The 23,756-nt window shown below is 29.0% G+C and overlaps 3 protein-coding genes across 3 annotated transcripts; 1 reads left to right on the forward strand and 2 right to left on the reverse strand.

Moving 5' to 3' along the window:
• Positions 1-4,754: 4,754 nt before the first annotated feature.
• On the forward strand, positions 4,755-6,351 carry Phum_PHUM128310 (fatty acid desaturase, putative; the record flags this gene model as incomplete). Its single annotated transcript, XM_002424341.1, has 4 exons — positions 4,755-4,977; positions 5,058-5,394; positions 5,472-5,657; positions 5,735-6,351. The coding sequence occupies 4 exons, from the start codon at positions 4,755-4,757 to the stop codon at positions 6,126-6,128; spliced, it is 1,140 nt and encodes a 379-aa protein (XP_002424386.1). The 3' UTR covers positions 6,129-6,351.
• Positions 6,352-7,112: 761 nt separating this feature from the next.
• Phum_PHUM128320 (fatty acid desaturase, putative) lies at positions 7,113-8,310 on the reverse strand (the record flags this gene model as incomplete). Its single annotated transcript, XM_002424342.1, has 3 exons — positions 7,113-7,437; positions 7,513-8,035; positions 8,133-8,310. 3 exons carry the CDS (start codon positions 8,308-8,310, stop codon positions 7,113-7,115), a joined length of 1,026 nt encoding a protein of 341 aa, XP_002424387.1.
• A 2,374-nt stretch (positions 8,311-10,684) lies between these two features.
• On the reverse strand, positions 10,685-12,107 carry Phum_PHUM128330 (fatty acid desaturase, putative; the record flags this gene model as incomplete). Its single annotated transcript, XM_002424343.1, has 3 exons — positions 10,685-10,994; positions 11,063-11,585; positions 11,762-12,107. The coding sequence occupies 3 exons, from the start codon at positions 12,105-12,107 to the stop codon at positions 10,685-10,687; spliced, it is 1,179 nt and encodes a 392-aa protein (XP_002424388.1).
• Positions 12,108-23,756: the final 11,649 nt, after the last annotated feature.

Below are 23,756 nucleotides of genomic sequence, written 5' to 3' on the forward strand. Positions count from 1 at the left end.
AAAGGATTTTAGTCGATTTTTAATAATTTTTTTTTGGTTAAATAAATAAATTGCAAATGTTTTATTTAAACTTTGTACGTTCAAATTTCGTAGGTCATGAAAAAAAAAATGTTTCGTTAAAAGGTTAAAAAAAGGTCGTTCGTCGGTCATAAAATATGAAAAATTCGAAAAAAAAAAAAAATTATTATTATCATTATTATTATTATTTATTAATTTTTTTTTTTTTTTCGTTTGGCTTGTATGGGAGATAAAATAATGTCAAATGTTATCACGTTCGTTTGCAAAATGTCCGCGAATATTTTATTGTGTAAGTTAATAACAAAATTTATTTTGCAATAATGACAAAAAAAAACCTCTCTCTCTCTCTCTCTCTTTCTATTCCCCTCTCTCTCTCTCTCTCTCTCCTTCTATTCCCCTCTCTGTCTCTCTCTTTCTCTCTCTTAAATAGCAATATTATATTTCTTATTATTATCATCATCATCATCTTACATCATTTTGATAATGAGTCACGTTAATTGTCATTTTCAAAATTATTTTTCAGAGTTTTAATTATTATTATTATTATTATTATTATTATTATTAATTCGTTTTCCACACAAAAAAAATATAATAATGATAATAGTTTATGTATGATAAAAAAATACGTTAAAAAAGGAAAACTTTAACACAACCCGAGAAAATTTAATCAGTAACCTGATTGGGGGCAAAGTATAAAATGATTAAACCGGTTGTTTACGTCTTGATCATAATAATAATAATAATAATGATAATAATGTTAAATACCCGCAATAATAATAATTATTATTATTATTATTTTAAATAATAATATTCAATAATAAATTTGACCTAAACTTTAGGCTTTTTAATACGTTACGTAAAATAAAAAATCATAAATTAATAATAATAATAATATGTAATTGTAAAATTACTCAACCGTATTTATCCGTGTAAATCGTCCGTTTGTTTGTTGTTTGTTCGTTTGTTTGTTTGTTGATTTGAAATTGACATGGTATCATTCTCACGTAATCTAATATTAATCCGTTATAAATCCATCGATTGTGTTTATTCCAGTAAATAAAATTGATTACATAAGTAATTAATACAATTAAAAAATGTCAACGGTCGATTTTTCGATTTTATTTATATAATACAAATAATTATCGCGTTTATCATATTTTTCGAATTAATTAAATAAAAAAACGTTTTGTGGATTTCATATTTAACAAACGATAACGATTAAAAAACGAACGAAATCCCCGGAATAAATTGAATAAAAATTAAAATGAATTTTTCACTTTTAATGTTGTAATTAGTAACGCGTTACCCCTTACACATTTCAAGAAAAAAATTCGCAACAATTAAAAGTGATGCCAACTTAAATTTGATTGTTTTGTACGATTCATATCGAAAAAAAAATTCCGTGATGCCAACTTAAGTTTTTTAATAAGGTTTTTTTTCCTCATCATTAATTCAATTGATTTTTAACGTTTTTTCCTTACCCTTTCGAATTCTTATTACGTTTAAAAAAAAAAATGGCGGGGGGAAAAATTTTAAATAAATTTATTTATTATCATTTCATTTTTATTTCCCTTTCTTATAATTTAAATTAAATTACTTCATTTTTTTTATTTTTTTTTTTTTTAAATTGATTTAAACGTGATTACAAAATCTAAAACCGTAACGGGTAAAAAAAAAACGCAAAAATTATCAGTATTATTATTATTATTAATTTATTCGTACTTTGTAATATGAATAATGACAAAAGGAAAAAGGAAAAAAAAAATGGGGAAAAAGAAAATGAAAATATTATCTATGTTTAATTTATTGCACTTTATTGATTTCATTCGATTTATTTTATTAATGTGTTATTGACTTTATGTAATCAAAAAAAAAAAAAAAAAAATTTAATCAAAAATCATTGCTAAGGTCAATGACGTCACAATAGCAATCTTTATAATAATAATAAAAATTTAATTAAATTATATTTTGCGTTTTCTTTTTCTTTTTAATAAATAAATAAATAAATAATTATGTATGAGATTAATTTTAAAAAATATCATTTTATTTTTCATAAAAAAAAAAAAAAATTCATTGATTAACAGAAGTAGCAGAAGTAAAATATTAGTATATCTACATGATAACTTTTAATATTTAGCATTTACATAGAAAAAACGTATAATTTCACACGATGATAATAATAATTATAACACTATATCGTTAATTTAAAAAAAAAATTTTCATAATACGTTAATGTCATTTTATTAAAGGACGCCATTTTGTTTTTTCTTTTTTAATTATAATAATATGAAAATTTATTTAACTATGAACTTTGTAACGATACAAATTTCATTCTCGAATTTATTTTACGTCGTTTTATTAAATTTATTAATTATATTTATTTAAAAAAATTTAATTATTGTCTGATAAGCTAAAATTAATGATAGATCGATTATGTAATTATTATTATTATTATTATTATTATTATTATTATGTTTACAGCAACATAAAAAACATTCAGTAAAGATTTGAAAATTGTTTTGTTAAAACGGTTCATTTTTTTTTTAAAGAATAATTATTATCGGATTTGTGCTTTAACTTATTTTTTTTTTTTTTATTCAACACTTTGTGGTACGCCATTTTGTTATTATCATTATTTTCAATTATCCGATAATTAATAATTTAAATTGATAAAAAAAAAAAAAAAAAAGGAAAAGTGACGTCGGGGATTTGACGTTAACGGTTTTATTTTTTTTTAAATTAAATAAATAATTTTTTTTTTTTTTTGGATTAACGAGATTATTATTATTAAACAAAAAGATTAAAAAAAAGTTCGTTAAATTTTTAATTTCGTTTTAATTTTTCGCGAGGAGAGAGAAAAGAGGTGAAGGCGGAGGGTAGAGGAGAAGGCGTTTGAAATTTTTTTGAATTTCCCGCCTTTTTTTTTTTTTTTCAACTCTATGAATATTCTACGATGCAAAAGAAAATCATTAACGTGTGATGATGAAATACTAAAAGCAAAATTGAAACATTTTTTTGTTTTTCATACCGCAACTAATTTGAATTTGACGTACCTAAATGATGCAATATTTACACGAATTATTAAATTCATTTAAAAAAATCATTCGAGTGTAAAAAAAAATATTTTTTAAGAATTGTGTTCATCTTTTTTTTTTTTTTTATTTTTAAATCAAAAATTCGCCATGCAACCTTTTGAATCCATTTTCGAAAAAAAAAAAAAAAAAAAAAAAAAAAGTAAAAGAATTTTATTTTGCAGTTATTATTATTATTATTATTCTCTTCCGTCTCTGCAATTTGAAACAACTTCCAAGTATTTAGGAGATAATTTTTTTTTTTATAACAATTATCGGGTTAATCCCATGTTTAGCTTATTGTAAAGTAATTATTTTTAGTTTGGCGCAAAAGGATTGGCCAAGGTTCGGAATAAAGCATCGAAAGAAAGATCACGCCACACTCGCCGGCCGAGTCACGTGATCGACTCAAAAATAAATTCTTCGTTAACGAACATATCGTTCACAACCTGAGGGGCCATAGAGTGAACGGTTTTTTTTTTTTTCTATTTATTATCATTATTATTGCAATTTTTTTTTTTTTTTTTTTTACATTGCTGCGGTTCATGCTTATTCTTAACTGTTATTTATTTACTTTTGATAGATATATATCCGTAAATGTTTTTTTTTTTTTAAATAAATAAAATTGTACTAATTTTTTTGATTGTAACCGTTAAACGTTCGCGAACAGATTTCAAATTCGTAAGTATTTTATTTAGTTAAAAAAAATGTCGCCGTCGGCGTCGGGGTCGGGGTTGGGATCGGCGTCCATCGTGAATTTTTTTTTTTTTTTTAATTTTAATTTGAAAGTGTTAAAAATGACAAGTTAAATATTGCATGACGCGAACGTTTCACGCCGTTTTAATTTATTATTTCGTTAAGGTCAATTATTTTCGCCTTAATTTAATCACGTTCGAGTTTTTTTTTTTGTAATTAATTAATTAATTAATATACACAAATTGTTTGACATTTTTTCTCTATTCATTTATCATTTTGTACGTAGCAGTAGATTTAAAAAAAGTCTTAGAGTAAGAAAATTTTTACTCGTGTTCAATTTTTTTTAACTTAATTTGTGTTGTATGTAAATCTAAACTTTTTTTTTTTTCTTTTTTTATCATTTATATCATTTAATTGTTTTTTACAATTTGTGAAATATGGAGTACATGTCACGTAGGAGAATGTGCATATAGGTTTTAAATAAGAGTGAGAAGGAAAAAAAAAAAAAAGTAAAAAGAAAGTTGTTGTTGTTGTTAGAATAGAATTTTTTTTTTTCCTTCCTCCTCGTCGTGGAATTTGTAACTCGATAGCTTTTCCTTTTTTTATTTAATGGTTAAAAAGTATTTTAAACTTGTAAAGTTTTTGCAAACAAATCGAATTTGAAGTTAAATATACATAACGAATATTGTTATGTTGTTATTTATGATAATAATAATGACTTCCACGCTTTCACGTTCGCAGTTCATTTTTTTTTTACCTTTTTTTTTTTTTGTACCCGAAAATTTATGTTTAATTATAATTGACCTTGAATATGGCTGTCTGTACCTCACGTAGATATATCAAACACGTTTTTTCTCTAATTTATCGAATACAAACAACAACAACAACAACAACAACAATGTTCGCGACCGTCAATTGTTCAAAGGTCGTTTAATTTATTTTTTATTTTTTTTTTCAGTTGTGAACGGTATGGCACCCAATTTGGTATCCGTTGTACCTACGGGTACAATATTCGAAAATGAATTACCGACTGGGAAAAAGGAAAAAGTAGAAGAAGAGATTGTCAATGGAAAATCATCACACAAAGCCATAGTTTGGCGTAATGCTATTTTATTTGCTTATCTTCACGTTGCAGCCGTCTACGGATTGTATTTGGCCATAACTTCTGCTAAACTCTACACCAACTTATGGGGTAATGTATATTTTTTTTATTTATACTCTAATGTTGTATATTTGTTCAAAGTGATCACATTGATTTTTTTTTTATTTCAGCATATGCTTTATACGTTTCCGGAGGGTTGGGAATAACCGCTGGTGCACACAGACTATGGTCTCACAAATCTTACAAAGCTAAATTACCCCTTAAAATATTCCTGACGATTTGCAACACGATAGCATTTCAAAATTCGATTTGGGAATGGGCGAGAGATCACAGAGTACATCATAAGTTCAGCGAAACGGATGCTGATCCACACAATGCTAAAAATGGATTCTTTTTTTCACACGTCGGATGGCTTCTTGTTAAAAAACATCCGGATGTGAGGAGGAAGGGAAAAGTGATCGACATGTCCGATTTGGATCAAGATCCCGTCGTGGCATTTCAAAAAAAGTAACTAAATCCCCCCCCTCCGACCCTCTCTCTGTCTTTTCTTTTTTAACTCATTCAAATGTAAATTTTCCTTTCAGATATTACTTGATACTCATGCCGATCGGTTGTTTTTTGATACCTACATTTGTTCCGGTTTATTTCTGGGGAGAAACATGGTCGAACGCTTGGTTCGTAGCAACTTTGTTCCGTTATTGTTTCACATTGAACGCCACTTGGTTGGTGAATAGTGCAGCTCATTTTTTCGGTTCTAAACCATACGATAAGTGAGAAATTTTTTAAATTTCATTTTATTCTTTGAAAGAGAATTTAAGGTATTTGATGATGGTGGATTACTTGACAGGAACATGAACCCGGCTGAAAATCTCATGGTTGCCGTGGGAGCTCTCGGAGAAGGTTGGCACAATTACCATCACGTTTTCCCCTGGGATTACAAAGCGGCCGAATTGGGAAACTACGGTTACAATTTCACGACTTGTTTTATCGACATCATGGCCAAATTGGGTCAGGCTTACGATTTGAAAACTGTTTCCCCTCACATCGTGATAGCGAGAGCCAAAAGAACCGGCGATGGGTCTTACGTTCCACCGGAAAACGTTAAAATAATCAAAGAAGACGGTCATTCGATTGACGGTGACGTTTGGGGATGGGGAGATAAAGACATGAAACCGGAAGATATAAAAGCGGCCACCATTATCAATGAAGACAAGTCGGAAGAACGTTGTAAAACGAATTAATGTTAATTACCTTAGTTAAATTTATTAAAAAAAAGGCAACAAAACCAAAGTTTGTCTTAGATTAGAATGAGAGAGAGAGAGAGAGAGCTTTTCTGTGATAGAAAATTATATTTTCGGCCATATTTGACATAATTAAAAGTTTAAATTGTTTTTTTTTTTTTTTTACCTAGCTCGACGTTCTTTAATTCTTGTTACATTTGGTGTTGCACAGTTTCTTTTTTTTTTTTTTGTAAAATGTAAAACGAAATTAAAAGGAAAAAGTATATATACGTGAAAAAACGTATAAATTACATATAATAAATGCATTTTCTTGATTACTTAATTAGTTTTTATTTAAATGATAATGATAATAATAAAAGTACCGATAAAAATTTTACGTTTTTTAATTCATAGCAAACTTGGCGTAATAATTATGAAATATAAATTTCAAAATCTTTTCTTTTTTTTTTTAATTTCACGGATTTAAAAAAAAAAATAAAAGAATTTCTAATTCATACGTAAACTTTATTAAATTTACACATGCAGTAAAGTTAAGATAAAAATAAACAAACAAAAGAATTTTGAAAAAAAAAAAAAATTACAATTAATCTCTAGCAAAAAAAAATTAAAACTTAATTCTGACATGTTTAATTTTTTTTTTTTTTTAAATTTTTTCAACGAAAGGTTGTGAAATTAAAAGATTAAATCGTCCATAATCAAATTATTTAAAGTTTTTTTTTTTATATAAATATTTATTTTTGATTTAAAACTTTATTTTAATGAAATTACTATTAAAAAATATATATATATATAGATAATATAAATAAAATTTTTGGATAAATGGACGTTATGTTTATTTACTTTATGGAAAAAATTTGGCAACGTTGGAAAAACTTAAAAAGGGAAAAAAATTTCAAATGTTAACGGTTACAGTGTTTAACGCGTCCTCATGACAGAATCTTATACTAAATGAATTTGAGAAAATTTTTTTTTGTTTGTTGTTTGTTATTTTCGCGAAGATTGTATTATATCTAAAGTGATATCTTCGTATTTACTCAATTCGTATTCATCTAAAACTTCCAACAAACAATCGTTTATGGATTTATTCGTATCGATGGATCTTTCCAATGCTTCGGTCATCATTTTACTATTAACGGTTTTCAATCCGGTTGCAAGTCCTAAAGCCGCGCATACTTTTATGAAAACAGTGGTTGTGCCGTAATTATGAGATCCGAATTCACCGACAAGACAATCCCAAGGTGCTGTATAATGATATGCGTGCCAGTGATTTTTGGTAATTAAAAACATTAAATTCGAATCGCTGAAATACCTGAAAAACAAAATGGACGCCATAAACGATTTTGTAAATGATCATTGTATTTCATTTTAGATATAAATATACAACCTGTCGTTCGGTTTCAATTCCCAAACGTTTCTCGCACTATTTATAAACCAAATGGCGTGTAAAGTAATTGGAATTCTAAACAAACCCATAATCATAAATGAATTCAACATGTCTTCACCCCAATATTCGACAGGAGCATTTATTGGAAGTAAAACACCCAAAATGGCCAATAATACCCAGTAAAATTTTTTTTGAAACATAACAATTTTATCATTTTCAATATCTTTCATGTCAATTTCTTTAACAATCGTTTCCCTTTTAGGATTTTTCTGTCTTATTTTGTGACCTATGTGTGAATACAGGAAACCTTTTGTTTTGTTATAAGGATCATATTCTGTCGATTCGAATTTATGATGGATTCTGTGATCTAAAACCCAATCGTAAATGGGTCCACTTCCACCGATAGTGTGACAAATCATTAAAAAAAATCTTAAATATTTATTTGCATTGTAACTCCTGTGAGTCCATAATCTGTGTGCACCTGCAGTGGCTCCTAAAAGTCCAACACCAACAAGAAATAATGCTGAAAATAGAGTAGAAGAAGAAAATGATGACTCAGGGATAAATGATTATGGTGAGTACATTTTTATCTAATATAAATAGAAATTAAGCAACTTTACCAAAACCCAAAGTTAACAATTTAGCACTGAACAAAAAAAAAAGACTGTAAGCTAAAAAAAGATGAATGTGTAATTGAAGTAAAACTTTTGGCCAATTGTAATCCGACCATTTGGTTGTTGTTGTTGTTGTTGTTACACCCGTTTCCGTTTTAGGAATATCTTTGCTTACGTCAGACATTTTTTTTCCTTTTTTCTTTTAAATATATTATTTTCCAAATTTGAAATTTTTTCTTTTCTATATATATATATTCTTTCTTGAAAATGGATAGATGAAGGGGGGATAACCTTTAATAAAAAAAACAATCATGTTCATTAATGCCCTGTTTTTTTTTTTTTTTTTTTTTTACAAAAGGGAGCAAAGTCTAAAAAAAAAAAAAAAGTACACGAATTTATAATATTTGAATTAATTAGTATTATCGGTGTCAATGAAATTCACGCAAAACTTTAACCGGTAGCAAAAAAAATTTTCTTTTTTTAAATGCGACATTTTTTTTTTTTTTTTTGGTTAACGTTTACCGCTTAGCACATTTTTTATTATTATTTAAAATATAATATTATTATTATTATTATTATTATTATTATTAATGCAACGATATACGACTAAATATTTAGCAAATTGCAAAATGAATTTGAGACAAACGAAAAAAAAAAAAAAAAAGAAAAAAAAATTTTTTTTTTACAACACTTTAATTTTTTTTATTAATTTTATAATAGAAAAATCAAAATGGCGGAACGATCGAGAGTTTTTTTACCGTAACGGTTTTTTTAAAAAAAAAGATATAATTACAGTATTATAATTATAAATTAAATATAATAATTATATAATGAACTCACCAAAAATTTATTTTCTATAAAAAATAATAAAACAATATGGCGAACGTATACGTATGTTTCCTTATAGTCGGATTTGATGATTTTGTTTTTTTTTTTTTTTTTTAAATTATTTTTGTTCTAATGAAAAAAGCTCATGTTGATCAATCGAATTAAATTGCACTGAACAATTTTTAAAAAATGTAATGTAAAATCGAGGACAAATTACGTAGCCATTAATATCATGAATAATTCAATAATTCAATTAAACAAAAAAAAATGTCTTGACCAAATGTAAAAAAAAATTAATAATAATAATAATTTTGTCATTATTTCTACTTTTAACCAACTTCAAGTCAGACAAACGTTTTAAACAATTTTTTTTAATTAAAAAAAAAAGAAAAGAAAGTCATAGAGTAAAAAAATATATATATATAAATTTTTTTTTTTTCATAAAAGAAGGCTGTGAGTAATTCTTTCCATTTATCCCTCGTGATATCGAATAATAATATTAATCTTCACGCCTTCAATTTATTAATTAACAATTAAATAATAATAATAATAATAATAATAATAATAATAATAATAATAATAATAATAATAATAGATGCGTGAATTCGATAGTTTTATTTAAAATGGGGCACACTACTTCCGCACTTGAGACATAAATTTCATATTTGAATTTTTTTTTTTTTTCGTTCGGCGGTCAGGTCGATAAAAATTTAAAATAATAATAATAATAATTAATCACTAACAAACAAAATCTATTTTATAATAATTAATTTAATACAATAATAATAATAATTATAGTAATTATAGTAATAGTAATAGTAATAATCTATAAGTACATGTTATTTAATTTTATTATTTTTTACATTTTAAAGCCGAAAAAATGCGTTAAATTTACGTTATAGTAACAAATGACAGTACAACAGATAGTATGACAAAAAACTTATTATTTAGGGATGAGAATGTGGGGGAAACGACGCGTTTCCTTTTACCCCCCTTCCCCTCCCCGCCCCCCTTCAAACACGACGGACAAAAAATGAGACGTTAAACATTGCACATTAATATAATAAACAAACGGAAAAAATGAAAGAAAGAAAGAAAAAGAAAAGAAAAAACGCGCGCAAACTTTTTTTTAAAAAAATTTTAAACAATAATAATAATAATAGTAATAGTAATTAATTCGAATTGATTACCTGTGTTAAAACATTCTCTATGGATTATTAGATTGTGTAAAAAACTTTCGGACGGGTATATAAGGCATTTACTCGCGTATTCGGAAACTTCGCGCGAAATATTTATTCATCGGTATCTCACCCTTAGACACACGCACACACGCATACCCAATTAAAAATTTTCGATTTTTAAATATTTCGCGCCTTTCACACACACCCCCCCCTCCTTTAATCCCCTCACTTGAAATTATTTTGGGTGAAAGCTTAAAAGCTCCTTTTTTTGAAAAATTTATATATACTGTAGGGTTTTTGTGGGGAACGAACGCTTTTCCAAAATATTAAACTGTTTTGAGGGACGAAAAAGCAATGAGAGAGAGAGAGAGAGAAAGTGGGGGGGGGAAAACGTTGATTGATTTCCAGTGGGTTGTGATTGATTCCACGCTGGAAAATACCCGCGGCGTTCGAAATATTTTTTTTTTTTGTGACGAATAATAAATAAGTTTTATTATTTTTTTTCTTTTTTTTTGTTTTTGACTGTTGGCACTTCTCTTTTTATTATATTCAATGCTGACTCGATAGTTCTGCGTAATCCTCTTTTGGCATGTCCTTATCTCCCCAACCCCACACGGGTGTCTTGCTACCGTCTCCGGTTCTTTTCTTTCTCCTCGACACCATTTCGGTCGATACGAATTTACGATCCCAAGCCCATCCAATTTTAGCAAAAAAATCAATGAAACCCGTTGTGGGATTGAACGTGTAATTTCCGAGTTCTCCCGCTTTGTAATCGTATGGGAAAACGTGATGATAGTTGTGCCATCCTTCGCCGAGTGCCGCTATCGATACGGATACGTTATCTGCCGAGTTTATGTACCTGAAAACGACATATAATGATTTAGAATACGTGCCTACAAAGTTTCGTTAAAACTCTTGGAGACTTACTTGTCGTAAGGCCTTTGTCCCCATATGTGAGCGACGCTGTTAACGAAAAAAGCTATGTTCAACGTGATGGCATATCTCACGTTGAAATTAATCCAAAACGACGTCCACAAGGGTTCGTTCCAAAGGTAAATGGGTACGATGACGGGTAGGGCGACAGCGAGGGCTAAAAACAACGGAATGTAGTATTTCTTGTGCCACATTATGAGGGGATCCGATTCCAAATCTCTCATGTCGGCCTGTATTCGTTTCTCGACGACGTCGGGATGCGGAGTGAGAAATATCCATCCGACGTGCGAAAACATGAAACCTCTTTTCGCGTTATGCGGATCCGCATCCGTTTCCGTATATTTATGATGAACTCGGTGATCCAAAACCCACGCGTAAACATCTCTCTGACCGGATATTGTGAAAAGTATGAGGAGCAATAACTGGAGCGGGTAATTCGCTTTGTACGCTCTATGAGACCACAGTCGATGGACTCCGGCCGTTATTCCAAAACCGGATGCGTAAATGCTGAAAAACACTAAAAAATTTTTTTCCCTTATTATTATTATTATTATTATTATTATTATTATTATTATTATTATTATTACGAAATTTCGATTGAACAATGACTTGAATACAAAATAAAAATTTTAACCTTTGAACTTATTTACATCTTTCAAAAAAAAAAAAATTTTTTTGATTTGTACAACTTACGCCATATGTAATTTTTAAAACTCCTCGACAAAACTAATAAGTAAAGGCCGTAAATGCAACCCAAATGAACGAACAATAATCCTGATAAATCCAACCATTTAACTTGGGGTTCGAATTTAATTTTTTCACAGTCCATCCCGACGTTTTTTTCCTCTATGACATTAACACTCGGCCGCCGATTATCACTCTTCATCTCATTATCGCCATTATTATCACTATTATCAACTTTTCTCCGTCGCGAATTCCCATCTTCTCCCCCTACTACTCCTCCGTTTTCATTTTTTTTTTTCGATTCCTCGTTCCAGGTTATCGTCGTTTCGACCGGTCCGCTTTCGTCAGGTGTCATTGTTTTCGACAATGTTATCTATTATCACCTGTAAAACAAACAAACAAACAAAAACAAACGTAAATACATTAATTTTTCATTTCTCTTTCTTCTCCGTTCGGAACACTCAAAACTTAAATTTAAAACAAAATAAAGAACTAACTAACTACGAACAAACTATGATATGACTGTTGTACGTGAAAACAAACGTTAACAAACAAACAAACAAACGAACGAACGAAAGAACAAACGAACAAACATTGACGAATGTGTAAAACAAAGAAAAAAAATTTTTTTCTCATGAGGTTTCACATCCGCATCGTTAAACTTTTAATTATTAATTTATTTATTAACCCAAAATATTATTAAGAAATAGAATTATTATTTTTATTTTTTTTTTCCTCGTCCGCCATTAAGCGTAAGCATAATTTTTTATTACCACAGTGACGACGACGATGATGATGATGATAATTATTTTCAAAGAGTCATCAAAATATTCGTTGCATCAATCAATCAATACCACTTAATTAGGCAAAATAATTTCGATTCGAATAAATGATGATGATGATGATGATGATACAATATTTTTTTTTCTTTTAAGTAGGGGGAGGGGATATAAACTTCTCAAGCGTTTAATTAATAAAATAAAACAAACAAACAAACGAACAAACGAAAAAAAAAAAAAATTCAAAAGATGGAGAGAGGTATGTGAAATTAAAAAAATAGGCGAGGCATAATACAAACACCTGAGGTCATACCTGAGATTCGTTCAAAAAACCTTTAAAAAAATGCAAAAATGATAATAATAATAATAATAATAATAACGTACTCAGTCGTTAGGAAAAAAATGTTGCCAACATTCACGTGAATTTTTTTTTTTAAAATAAGACGAAAACGACAAACGACAAAACGACGACAGTTCACAAAAAAACAAGACTTAATCGTAATAATAATAATAATAATGATAATAATAATAATAATAACAATGCGTTTGCACGCACGCACGCACACGCACACGCACCTGAGTTTATTCTCGCACTAATAAGATTTTTTCGACAATTCACATCAACGTCGTGATTTATTATTTTTATAAAAACTGCATTTGAGCCTTGAATTAGTTAACGAACGAACGCATTCAAACTCACGCACGCACTCACGCACTCACGCGTCCGCATATATATTAAAAAAAAATCTTTCGTTAATTTTCGTCAAGGGAATAAAACAAAAAAAAAAAAAAAAAAAAAAACGTAACCCGAACCAATCGAATTCATTTATTTCATTACATTTTAAACATTAAAGCCTAATTAAAAAAAATACAACAACAACAACAATAACAACCACAACGACAACAACAACAACAAACAAAAGAAACCTTAAGCCACAACAACAGCCTTTCTTATTTAAATGACAAAAAAAAAAAATTATTATTTTTCCTTTCAGCAAGAATGTGTGTTAACTTTCGTTTGTCGTCTCTCTCTCTCTCTCTCTCTCTCTCTCTCTTATATCATTATTGTCTTATTCATTATTATTATTATTAAGAAAAAGAAGAGAGAGAGAGAGAGAGAGAGGGGGAGGGGGAATTAAATAACAAAGGTCGTTATTGAATAAATATTATTTTACACTTTTTTTTTTGTAGAAAGTAATAAATTTGAAGACCTTGAACCTGAAATTTATTTAATAAAATTTTTTTTTTTTTTTATAAAGGTTGATAGTTAAATAACAGGTTGTTGTTGTTTGTTGTTGTTGTCACGTTACAAAATAATTTAATTATTTTTTTTTTTTTATTTTTACACCGAGACATGATCAAACATTACAATGTACAAAGTTCACGCGAATTAAAAATTTAAAAAAAGGCGCGCAAATTCTTTCGTTTCCGTTTTGGCGGGAGGGGGGGGGGAAACAGGAAGTATACGTGGGAGGAAGGAACCCAACAAACTCACAAATCAAATTTAATTTTTAATAGCTTTGTGTTGTGGTTGTCGTCTTTGCGACTTGTTAAAAAAAATTACATAACGCATACGCACGACCGTAAATACATAAGTACGCACGCACACGCACGCACTCACAAACATTACATAATATTTTATTTGTCAATTTTTTTTTTTTTATTATTTTTACGCACGTAAGAGAAACAACAACAACAACAACGCCTCTTTAACGATTTCTTAAAAAAAAAAAAAAAAAAAACCCACGCAGGCAATTCGAACATTCGTTACCACGCACATAAGATAAGAAGGTATTTTACGCATTCGTACCTGTTTTTTTTTTTTTTTTTTTAACTAAAGAATAAAAGTTATGTAATTCTCCGTTAAGCAAAAAAAAAAAATCGTAAAAAATTGCAAATTAATAATAATAATAATAATTTCGATAATCGTCGGGTTTTGCTAGCTTATAAATATAATTTAAAAAAAAAGAAGATTCTTTTGCTACGGTTAAGAAAAAAAAAAACAGTAAACGGTAAACGGCCTTCAAAATGTACCTGAAAAAAAGTAAATAAGTAAAGCGTTGAGTGAGTAAAGTTAATAACGACTAATGGGTGACGTACATACATAAGACGACTTATGCGACCTGAAAATTAACCTGAAAATCGTAATAATAATGATAATAATCTCTCTCGAAGAACCCGCGTGCGCGACCGACCGTGTGTGTGTGTGACCATCTGAATTTTTTTTTTTTTTTTTTTTTTCATTTGGAACAAGACTGAAACTTGTTCATGAATGGAATGTTAAGTCACTGGAAAGAAATAATAATAATAATAATAATAGTGATGATGATGATAATGATAATATTTTCTATTCTTTTCTGTGTCTTCTTCTTCTTCTTCTTCTACTTTTGACAACAACAACAACCAAAAAAAATAATTTTTTTTTTTTTTACGAAATTAAATCAGGGCAAACGAACAGACGAACTTAGAAAAAAACTTATACGTATATAAATGCTTTTTTTTTTTTTTACGTGGCTTCCTACGGTACTGATTTTCAGGGTCGTGAAGAGTCATAAGAATTACGACAATTTGTAAATGGGGAGAGCGAAATGAAAATAAAAAAAAAAAAAAAAAAAATTCATTATTTAAATGTATTTGCGCGGTCGTGACGAAATTATTCCGTTGGTAATTTTTTTCTTCTGCTGCTCCTCCCGCCGTTTGTTGTTGTTGTTGTTGTTCCCCCTTCTCCCCCCGACAACAGACAATTAATTAATTAATGGAAATAATAAAAAAAAGTTTTTACGATTGATTGAAATATTACTTTCTTATTTTTTATAATAGTGACGTCATTTACTATTGTTCTTACTATTTATTGTTTTGTTTTGTTTTTTCGTCTTCTGCTGTTGGTGACGTCACTCACGATTCGTATATACTCGATCCTTTCTCCCGAAAAATCCTCAACACCACTTTTGCTTTTGACATTTTCATTCGTGACCGAATTAATTTCACAGCCTTCATGTAGAAAAACATTCTGACAATTTGAAAATCGATATTTATGTCTGCTGCCACGTATTCGTTTACTTATGAAAACATCGTGTTTGTCTATCAACCACTGGTGCCACATTTTTCCAACCTCTTCTGCTTCCAACACAGTTTTCTCTGTTCAACTTTGTTTCCATTCTCTCTCTCTCTCTCACTCTCTCTCTCTCTCCCTCTCTTTCTTAATTTCTAATTGAACTCGTCTTAATGATGTTTTTTTGAATTTAATTTCTTAATTGTCGGTTCTATTTCGTTATTATTATTATTATAGTTTATAATTAAACTTGTCTTGATTAAAAAGTGGCTCGCGAGTTCTCTCTCTCTCTCTCTCTCTCTCTCTCTCTCTCTCTCTCTTTTCGTGCCGTCATTAAATCAAAACTTTTAATTGCATAATTAGTTTTTGTTAAAAATTTTCGTCGTCATCAAATAAGAAATTTTTTTTGCAAAGAAACGAAAAAAATAATTTTCAGGGAACGTCGGTCGCGATTACCTTATGTACGCCATTTAAGTAAAAATTAAATTAAACGCAAATATGCGTGAAAAAAAAAAAAAAAAATTCGATCGTATGCCGTGGCACGAACGCACGCACACACACACACGCGCGCGCGCGCGAAAATAATTAAACATTTTTTTTATTTAAAAAAATTGTTTATAATTATGTGAATGTTTTAATTTCCTCCCCCTCCCCTCCCCACCGCGAGTTTTCGAAAACGACTTCGAAATATTATTTCCGCGAATTATTAAACGAGATTAAGAATTTTTTTTTTGTCGTGTCACGAGAAAAAAAAATTTTTTTAAAAAAAACGTGACAAACGATCGTTTGTTAGCTTGTTTGTTTGTTTGTTTGTTCGGTTTTTTGTTTCTTTTCGAAAATGGGAATCAGGTGTGAATTAATACGATTTTTTTTTTTGAAAAATAAAAGTAAAAAAAAAATTCTCGTTTCATTTTCGTTAATGGCGCAACGCGGCACGGGAATCCCACGACGAATTGAGACCACGGAATTCCTCGCGGTCGCGATTCATCTTTTTTTTTTTTTTTTTTTTTTAATACTTTTCGGGGCGTTAAAAATAAAATTTCTCGTTTTAAATAAATTTGTCTGACGGTTATAAAACAAATTATTTTTTCAAAACGCCGTAAAAAAAATTTTATAACGTTATAAAACGAAAATGTAAAAAAAATTCGCGGCGACATCGTTTTCACCGCATCACGTATATATACTCCGGCTTATACGAATGGCTTTCGGGGAGTCCGATGTGTCTGAGATTTAAGAGTTAACATTATCTCAGTTTACAACTGCAAACCCCGTTTATAATTTCTGTACTCAAGATACGGCTTTGACTCCCTTTTTGCTCCTTTTTACAATTTTTTTTTTTTTTTTTTTTTATAAGAACCTTTTTGCTACGAAAACGTTTTGATCCCCCCCGAACGCCCCCCGGAAAAAGAACGAGAAAAAAAAAATTAACGACTCGAATTCTTTTTTATCAGGTGTACACACAGTAACAATGCCCAAGTGATAAGAAAAACAAAAATTTTCGTTTTTGAAAATTAAATAAATTTGACATTCTACAACCACGACAAAAACAAATAATAATAATAATAATAATAATAATAATAATAATAATAATAATAATAATAATAAATTAATCGATTCGATTAATCATGAGAACATGACAAAAAAAAAAAAAAAAAAAAAAACTCCTTTGTACGACAGCGACAACAGCGACAATAACAACAACGACGACAGTATCAATCAATCATTCATTCATTCATTCATTCATTCATTGAATGATTTAAAACTCCTCTACTCACGCATTCTCATGACTACCGTTCTCCTGTGGAAAACCTGTTTTCCCGTTTTATTATTACAAATCCCGTCAATTTTAAATTTCAGGTTCGTTTTTTTTTTCCCCCGTCGCGAAGTACTCGCGTGTACCTACCTACCTACCTACCTACCTACCAACCTACCTACGCGAGAATTTTTTTTCAAAACGCATTCCCCGTTAGATTAAAAACAAACAAATAAATAATAATAATAATAATAAAATTTTTCTCATGCATTTCTTTCTTTTTCTTTTTTTTATTTTGCATTGATAAGAAAATCAGTCATGCTCGCGATTCTTTTATCGCGAAAATAATAATAATAATAATAACAACAACAACAACCATTTCCCTCGATGCACGCACACACACACACACACACATAACACGACAGAAAGAATTTTTCTCTCCCCTTCCCTTTTACCTTTTTCCGTACTCGCCGCGTTAAAAGGTTTCCTCTCGTGTCAAAAGGTTTACCAAAACTAACCAACGTACGATGATGATGATGATGATAAATGAATAACCACTAAAAGACGCAACCGCAATAATGACTTGACGAACGTATCACAATGACAATAATAATGATGATGATGATAATAATAATAATTATTTAAATTATTTTTAAACAACCGAAGCAAATGATTTTTATTAATTAACACCGGTAATGATAATGATAATAATAATGATAATAATGTCAATAAGTCAACGTCTTTTTTTTGACGACGAATGTGACAAATTTCGGATAACCTCACGATGATGATAATAATAATAATAATAATAATAATGATGACGATGATGATGAGAACATTCGAATAATTCTGACTTTTGCACACATTTTTTTTTTTTTTTTTATGTGATTGATACGGCGGCAGTTTGGCGGTGCCGTAAAGTTTAAGGCTGAGGGAAGGAGGAGAAGGAGGAGGAGGAGGACGAGGAGGTCGATTCTCCCCCCATCCCTCTCCCGCCGTCACCACCACCCCCCGCCGTCGCACATTCCCTTTCGTTTTTTATTATTCCACGAGGCGCCATCGCGACTCCTTTATAACGATAAACGGGGTTAAATATGTCGGGGTTTTTTTTTTTTTTTTTTTTTTTCTTTTCAAACGAGACGTTGCGATTATTTAACCGATAATGGCGACGAACACACACACACACACACACCTGTTGAACTTGTGACACCTACGACAACTTAATTCCCGCGCACATACAATGTGAGAGAGAGAGAGAGAGAGAAAAAAAAAGTAAATAATAATAATAATAATAATAATAAAAAACGTTACGTCGATCGGATCTTTTCCATTGACATTTTTTTTAATAATAATAATAATAATAATTTTTTACGTTACATTTATTATATTTAAAATCTTGTTTTAACTTGATATTCGATTTATTTCCGCTTTATTAGATTAATAAAATTTATATATCGTTCGTTTCGTACGAGTTTTTCTCTCTCTCTCTCTCTTACTTAACAATGAAACAAACAAACGGTTAGACAGACAGACAAACAAACAAACAACAAACGAAAACATGCCGCGTTTTTCCCTACGTCGGGGAATAATAATAATAATAATAATAATAAACGAAGTAACGAGGAAAAAATTAAAGGAAAAAAAAAAAAAAAAACGATAAGGAAAGCGAATATTTCATTTAAACAAAATTTTTAAGATTCATTGTTGCCAACCTTAAAACGATTTAGTAAAAAAAAAAAAAAAAATTATTTTCATAACGAACGTCGTCATAATGATTTCGTTTAAATAAAGTGTAATTCCTTAGGGAAAAATTTATAACGATTTTTAAAACATATTTAGCAGAAGACATTTTTTTTTTTTTTTTTTTTTTCATATAATCGTTCGTTTTTTGTTTGTTCGTAAATAATTTTTTTTTTTTTTTTTTTACCTTTGTCAGAAATCGATGACCATCTCACGTTTTTTATTTTCTCTATTTGTTTTATTATTATTATTATTATTATTATAATTAATTATAAGAAACATTTTTGCATTCGAAACGGAAATTAGAAATTGTAATAGAAAGAAACCAAAAAAAAAAAAAACACACAAAGCACCAAACACAAAATACTCACGCCGTCGCCGCCTTGTCCGTTCTGTTCGTTCACATAGGTTAAACACTTATTAGCCGATTCTCAACATAAACTGATATAATAACGCGGTAGGGAGAAGTTTCGTCGGTTGAATAGTTGATGCGACTGACGTAATTACATTGTTGACTCGCGTAATTAAAAATGATTGTTTTTCATTTGGTTATTACGTATCGATTTTATGTTTTCTTATGATTTTGTAGAAATGTTAAAAAAATTTAAGTTAAACGTCGTACCGTATCATTTCGCATTGTTAAACATGTCATTTAATAATTAATTACCCTACCATGCCTGTATGTGTGTGTGTGTGTGTGTGTGTGTGTGTGTGTGTGTGTGTGTGAATCCTGTTTAAATTAGCGCTAAACGTTTCCGGTTTTTTTTTTTTTTTTTAAAATTTGATTTCCCCCCTCCCCCCAACTTTCGTAACCGTTTTAAAATTAAAATAATAAATTTATTATTATTATTACGTTACGTAATTAAACTATATAATAAATATCAGGCGCGCCAACAAACAAAAAAGTTTTACCAACGTAAATTGCGTTTTTTTTTTTTTTTTTTTGCGAAAAACAAATATTTACCTTTCGAACGTGAATTTAGATTTACGTATCACGCGTTTGAATAACGTTTCGGAAAATATAATTTTCCGTAAAATACATTGTTTACATTTAATAAATATAAACTCACGTTCGATTAATCAATAAGTAAATTTATAAATGATAAAACCGATATCGATTTCAAAACGAAACGGAAAAAAAACGTTAAACATTTTCGAATCGAATTCTTTTAGATTTTTGTACAAATAGTTCGATTAGATTCCGATAGATGTCAGTGAATCAAGCGAAAATTTCACGTAAACAAAAACTGTTTTACCATAGTAGGCCCCCATTCTATATGTAAAATAAAAAATTTCTTTAATATAAAATTTTTTTTATAATAATTGTTTTTCTTAAAACAATCAATCATTCTTGCACGTATGCGGGGGTGTAGGAGGGGAGGGGAAGGGAGTAACGAAAAAAAACACCAAAGAATTGTTTTGTTTTCATCAAAGAGTTCAAAGTGTTTTGCGTGCTGCAATTAACCAACCATCATTTTTTTTTTTTTTTTTATTCTTATGACCGTGTTATAGAGTGATTTTGCATTTTCAAATTTATTACTTTATCGCCGCCTCGTAACCCATTTTACACAAAACCATAAAAATTTAAAAAAAAAAGAAACGAGAACGTGACAAAAAACAAAAAAAAAAAAAAAAAGAGGGGGAGGGAGGGGAAATAAATCGTCGTAATAAATAATATCGAATACGATTATTATTATTATTTATATATATATAAATAAGTCGTTCACTTGTTACGGTATTTATTATTATTCATCGTCATCATTATTATTATTATTATTATTATTTTGAAAGAATGATTTCTAGATTTAAATACCGTATCGATACGTAAACGTTGTTAGTAAGTACCGGAAAAGAAACGAGTAATATCGATAATTGTAAATACGAAACTCATACGATAAAAAATATTTATCGCCTATTTCCTACCTCCCCACCTCCCCTCCCTCTTCCCACCCTCCACACCCTCCGGAAAACCCTCGTCATCGTGAACAGCGAATACCGATTAATTATCGAAACTTTTCCACATATCGATTCTCGATCTTTACAGTTCGATAAATTCGAGATTTTTTTTTTTTTTTAAATAATTAAATATGGCGTCAAACCAATGGCGAAGAGGGAGAGTAAAATACTTTTAAGTATAAAAAATAATTTTAGAAAACGAACGAATAAGAGATTTTGTATTTAACATTACAGATTCCAAGATGGCGATGGCGATGATGATGATGATGATGTTTTTTTTATACAAACTGAAAGTCAAGTTCATTGTCACACTAAAACGTTAAATATAAAAAAAAAAAAAGAAAAAAAAAAAAAAAACTGTCGAATCATTTCCACGAGCCTGATTTAGACTAAACCATTCCTTTCGCACGAGATGAGAGAGAAAAGAGAGAGAGAGAGAGACAAAGAGAGAAAAAGAGAAAGAAGGATGTTGATGATGGACCCCAAACAAACATTTTACCATCAATATACTCGATAACTTCGTCGTGTTCAGTCAGTTTTGTCTCGGGGGAAAAACAAAAACAAAAAATTTGGTGAGTTTTTTTTTTTTATAATTTTTTTTTTTTTCGCTTTTATTATTATTATTATTATTATTTTCAAAATGGCGACACAAAACGTTTTTTTTTTTTTTTCTCATTATTTTCTTGGATTTAATTCGAAACAAAAAACTTTTAAACTTTTGTTTCTCGTCGAGTATTAAATTTTAATTATCGCGAAATAAAAAAAGTTTTTGTTTCGAGTACTCTTTAATGTTTCAAAACAAAAGAGAGAGAGAGAGAGAAAAACGGTTTTACCGCGAAAAAAAAAATTATTATTTATTTATGCACGCGAGTAAAAAAAAAATTTTTTTGTTTGCGAGTCCGAATTTTTTTTTTTTTTTTTTTTTGTACTTTTCGCCACGTCAAAAACAAACAAACAAACAAACAAACAAAACAAACAAAACAAAATTTCGATGACTAAATAATATTTAATTTAAATTATTATTATAATCGTTTCGAAATAGAAAAAATTTAAATAATAGGGATAAAGAGAGAGAGAGAGAGAGAAAATTAATTCTTCGACACGATTTTTTATTCTTCGAAATTTTCTTAAGGGTTCAAAATGGCGACCATTACAAACGTTTATTTATTTATTTATTTATTTAAAAGCGAACCGTGACCCATTTTCGACAAACCCATCGCGGCATTTTTTTTTTTTCGATTTTCGTCATGTACGCAGTTGGCTTATAATCATCATCATCATCATCATCATCATCATCATCACCATCATCATCATCATCATCACCATCATCATCATCGTTGTCGTCTTCGTCAAAAAGAAAATTCTTATTTCTTTCCTTTTTATTATTAAATTTCATCTCGCACGATTTTCATTTTCTCTCTCCCTCTCTCTCTTTACCTCTCTCTCTCTCTCTCTCTCTCTCTCTCTTTACCTCTTTCTCTCTCTCTCTCTCTCTTTACCTCTTTCTCTCTCTCTCTTTACCTCTTTCTCTCTCTCTCTCTCTTTACCTCTTTCTCTCTTTCTCTCTCTCTCTCTCTCTCTCTCTTTCATCCCTCCGAGAATTGTCAGCGAGTCGACCTTTGACCTTTTCCTTTAAAAACAATACACCGTTACAGTCATTTTTTTTTCTTTTTTCTTTTCATTCACGGCACATAATTTGCAATCATCATCGTTTTTTTTTAATCGTAAATAACGTTCGTGATAATGATAATAACATCGTTACGCGCGTTTTTTTTTTTTTTAAATTTTTTTGATCACGATTTTTTTTTGCTGTTATCAATTAACGCTTGAAACGACGACGACTATGACGACAAAAAAAAATTAATTTAATTTGAAAAAAAAAAAAATAGTAATAATAATGATGATGATGATAATTTTGCAAAATGAATTTTACCGTTTTTCCACCGGCCTTATTATTATTATTATTATTGAATTCGATTCGGTTTTCTCAACGTCATTTAATAAGTTTTCAAAAAATTAAATAACGATAATAATAATAATAATAATGACGACAACAACAATGATGATGATAATAATAATAATAATAAAAACTTTTGAATTAATTTTTTTTTTCCTTTTTCATTCTTTTTCTTTTCATTTCTTTTCTTCTTGAAACTTTCGAATGGATTTTATTATTATTATTATTATTATTATTATTATTATTATTATTATTATTGGAATTTGTTTTTTTTTTTTTTTTTTCCTTTTCAAAAAAGAATTTTTTTTTGTTTCGTTCTCACTTCAAAAATAAACCGAAATACAAAAAAAAAAAAAAAAAATAAAACAACGCCCGAAAAAATTATTATTATTATCATCTTTACATTTCGCAAAAGTTGTTTTTGTTATTCGTTCTAATGCCACGAATTTTTTTTTTGTTTTTTTGCGACAAACGTTAATCCTCGTCTTCTATTAAAATTATTTTGATTTGACGACAAAAAACAAAAAGTAATCCGCGACCCGTAAATTTATCGCCGTTCTTAATTACGCGGGAAAATAATAAAACCGGAAATCTCTCTCTCTCTCTCTCTTTCTTTATACAAGTAATAAATTCCTTGTTTTTGTTTTTTATTACTCCGAAGCGGTCTCAAGTGGGTTTTTAATTAATTAATTAATTAAATAAATTCATTAAGGATTTACGTTGAAAAAATAAAAAAGCGAAAAAGAAATTTACGCGCCAAAAAATTT

Source organism: Pediculus humanus, genomic scaffold (assembly GCF_000006295.1).
Source record: "Pediculus humanus corporis 1103172107475 genomic scaffold, whole genome shotgun sequence".
Lineage (NCBI taxonomy): Eukaryota > Metazoa > Arthropoda > Insecta > Psocodea > Pediculidae > Pediculus > Pediculus humanus.